This window comes from Notothenia coriiceps, unplaced genomic scaffold (genome assembly GCF_000735185.1).
Source record: "Notothenia coriiceps isolate Sejong01 unplaced genomic scaffold, NC01 NC01_scaffold00016960, whole genome shotgun sequence".
In the NCBI taxonomy this organism is placed as follows: Eukaryota; Metazoa; Chordata; class Actinopteri; order Perciformes; family Nototheniidae; genus Notothenia; species Notothenia coriiceps.
Window position 1 is genome coordinate 1 of NW_011349661.1, and position 3,088 is coordinate 3,088.

Below are 3,088 nucleotides of genomic sequence, written 5' to 3' on the forward strand. Positions count from 1 at the left end.
AGCATGGCCAGGCTGGAAAATAAACTGACCAAGTGGCTTGCAGATGACCAGCCATCTTTCAAGCGCTACCACAGCGAGAGACCACAGGCTCACCATACCTGGAACGACAATGACAGACATTAAAAAACCTTTTTGAAACCATTTTAATGAAGTTCAGGAATAAAAAAGGGCCTGATGAAGTATATTGTTTCGAACCTACAACTTGAATCTTACCTCCAAGCGTTGCCAAAAAACCTTCAACCTTGCATCCTAGTGTTCCAAAGACGAAATATCTGGCTGCAAATGAGACGAACGCAGTGAAGGAGCCCGCGCAGGCCACGAGGAGGTTTGCCACGGCCAAGTTCACCAGGATGTAGTTAAGGTGGGACCGGAGCTTCTTGTATTGGATAGTGGTGGCAATGGTGAGGACGTTAATGGCAGTGCCAAAAATAAATATGAAGAACATGAATCCTGCCATGCCATAGAAGAGGGACAAGTCCCCCAGGTGGTCCTGTGGAACCAGGAAAGGACTCAATGCCGTGAGGTTGTTGGTGTCCAGGGGAACAGGTATCCAGAAGTCTTCTGGTAGCGCCATGGCCCGAGATCCTCTCATTTAGCCTATTTATATATATATCAAAATAATTGTTATACCGAAAGTGTTCTCCTTGTTGTTGCTTTACAGATCATATATATCATATAACAAGAGTAAAAGTTTTAAGAGGCATACATGAATGCTTTGTGGTCTGCGTCCCTAACGCCTCTTACTAATCTCTTGTGGAGGAGGGACTTTTATAAAGGTACCCAGGAAGCTACTCATCCCCATTAATGGTTAATGAAACTATAATTGAATCATATATTAGGGTAGGCTTTAATCAGTGTAATTCATTTAGTGGATTGCCCTTCTTGCTGTACTGCCAAAGAGGATACAACCTGGATATTTGAGGGGTTGAGGATAACTTATGCAAAAAGTAGAAAGACATCTTTGAAAATGTTATAGTATAGGTTTTTGTCATTGGAACATACAAAAAAGGGATATAAAGCATGTGTAAAGTATTGAAAATCATATATTGGTGCTTATCTAACTGCATGTGATACAGCAAACCTTTGAAAGTTGTTTTTGGTAAGAAAGACACTAAATTATGAATGTGAGTGCTATTTGGAGCTAAGAAGTTGAATTTAAAAGGTTCACTTTTTGTAGGAACACAATGCACAGGTATCTCAGTCAAGGAACACACACAAGCATGTAAATGTGTGCACCTGTGTAGATATACGCTTGCAAGCTAGTTCTTAACATGAAAAACCGATTAAAGTTTAACCCCAATTTCTTAAGGAAGACTGCCGTAGGTATTTGCCTGCTAATCTGATTAAACACCATTAACTAACGATTTCATGCCCCTTAAACCCTTTTAATCCTCTCTTTTCGTAACATTGCCTCCATCTCTGAGCTTAAAGAGTGTACGAGACGTTGAGAACTTAGTGTAATCGCAAAGATGCTCACTGTACCTTTGTCAATCCAATTAGCCGATGCAGAGAGGACCTTGGTGCATCATCAGGGAGGCTGTTGCGCAATGGACTGGTTTGTGGTGTTCGGATCAGCGGGTCACAAGTTCAAACCCCACTGCAGTCAGCATGTCGTTGTGTCCCTGGGCAAGACACTTCACCACAAATGGTACCACTTTACAATAAGACTACCCTTATAAAGGAGTCATAAAGGGTTTATAATTAGGTTATGAATTAGGTTGTAAACACTTTATTAATCATTAAGAACCATTTATATGTTTTATATGTCTGTTTTACATTAATGGTTGAATCTACCAATCTTTATAATCATGAATCACATTTATGCGTAACAAGTGACAGGAACATTATTTGTTATTATTTCCAGACTGGATGAATTAAAGGGTATACAAATCATTCATTTGAATATCAGGAGTCTATTGCCCAAAATGGATTTACTTCGGATATGGGTTGTCCTATATAAACCTAAAATCATCACACTCTGAAACTTGACTTAATAGTAACATTTCCGATAGTGAACTACAAATCACAAATTATTTGCTTTACAGATCTGATAGATGCAGCAGGGGTGGAGGTGTGGCTATTTATGTTTCTTCTGATCTTGTGACTGAGCTAATTGCTACTTCTATAGAGCCTCTACATTTTGAATGCATTTTTCTTAAAATCATTTTGCATGAAAATAAGTGTTTAATTATTGGTAGCATCTATAGGCCACCTTCTTCACCTGCAGAGTCTTTTAACCACATCATCGACACTATCAACTCCATTTCCTGCAGGAATGAAATAATCTTGCTTGGTGATTTCAACAAAAATTGGTCGGATAAATCATCTGATAGAGAGAAAAAACTTTTCAGTAGTCTAAATGTTAAACAGCTCATTAATGAGCCAACTCGTATCACTCTTAGAACCCAATCTCTGCTTGACTGGATACTGGTGTCACACCCTGACAGAATCTGAAAAGCTGGTGTCATGTCGGATTGCTTCAGCGATCATTCAATTGTTTATTGCGTATGGAAAATCAAATTAATTAAACTACCTCCAAAACTAGTGAAAATCAGACAATATAACAAATTGAATGTTGATTTATTTATTAATGATGTTGATGCCCTTAATTGGGACAGATGTCAACTAATACCTTTTGTACAAGATGCTTGGGATGTTCTGCATAAAGAGCTCACTGAGGTCATGAACAAACATGCACCTGTGAGAACGGTTAAGGTCAAAGGTCAACATCTCCCTTGGATCAGTTCTGAACTCATCAGTCTCTTTAGGGAAAGGGATAAAGCATGGTCGATATATCGTCATTCAAGAACTATAGCCGATTGGGAAGTATACAGGCATCTTCGAAATCTGAGTAAAACCAAAACCCGAAATGCTAAATCGAACTACTATAAAGAATCTCTCACATCGGACTTTAAGAATCCCAAGCAATTTTGGACTAAAATTAAATCTATTTTAAATAAATCAGGTAAACATTCTATTAATAAAATAAGAACTGCTGATACAATAATTCATGACCCATTATCCATTGCCCAAATATTTAATCAGCATTTCGCTGATTCGTTCCACACTACTATCTGACTCCTATTTG

The 3,088-nt window shown here is 38.3% G+C and overlaps 1 protein-coding gene across 1 annotated transcript; it reads right to left on the minus strand.

Moving 5' to 3' along the window:
* Nucleotides 1-3: 3 nt before the first annotated feature.
* On the minus strand, nt 4-574 carry LOC104949965 (blue-sensitive opsin-like; the record flags this gene model as incomplete). Its single annotated transcript, XM_010776409.1, has 2 exons — nt 214-574; nt 4-98 (listed from the first exon to the last, which is right to left on the minus strand). Coding segments are annotated over exons 1-2 (456 nt in total), but the record flags the coding sequence as incomplete, so codon positions are not given.
* Nucleotides 575-3,088: the final 2,514 nt, after the last annotated feature.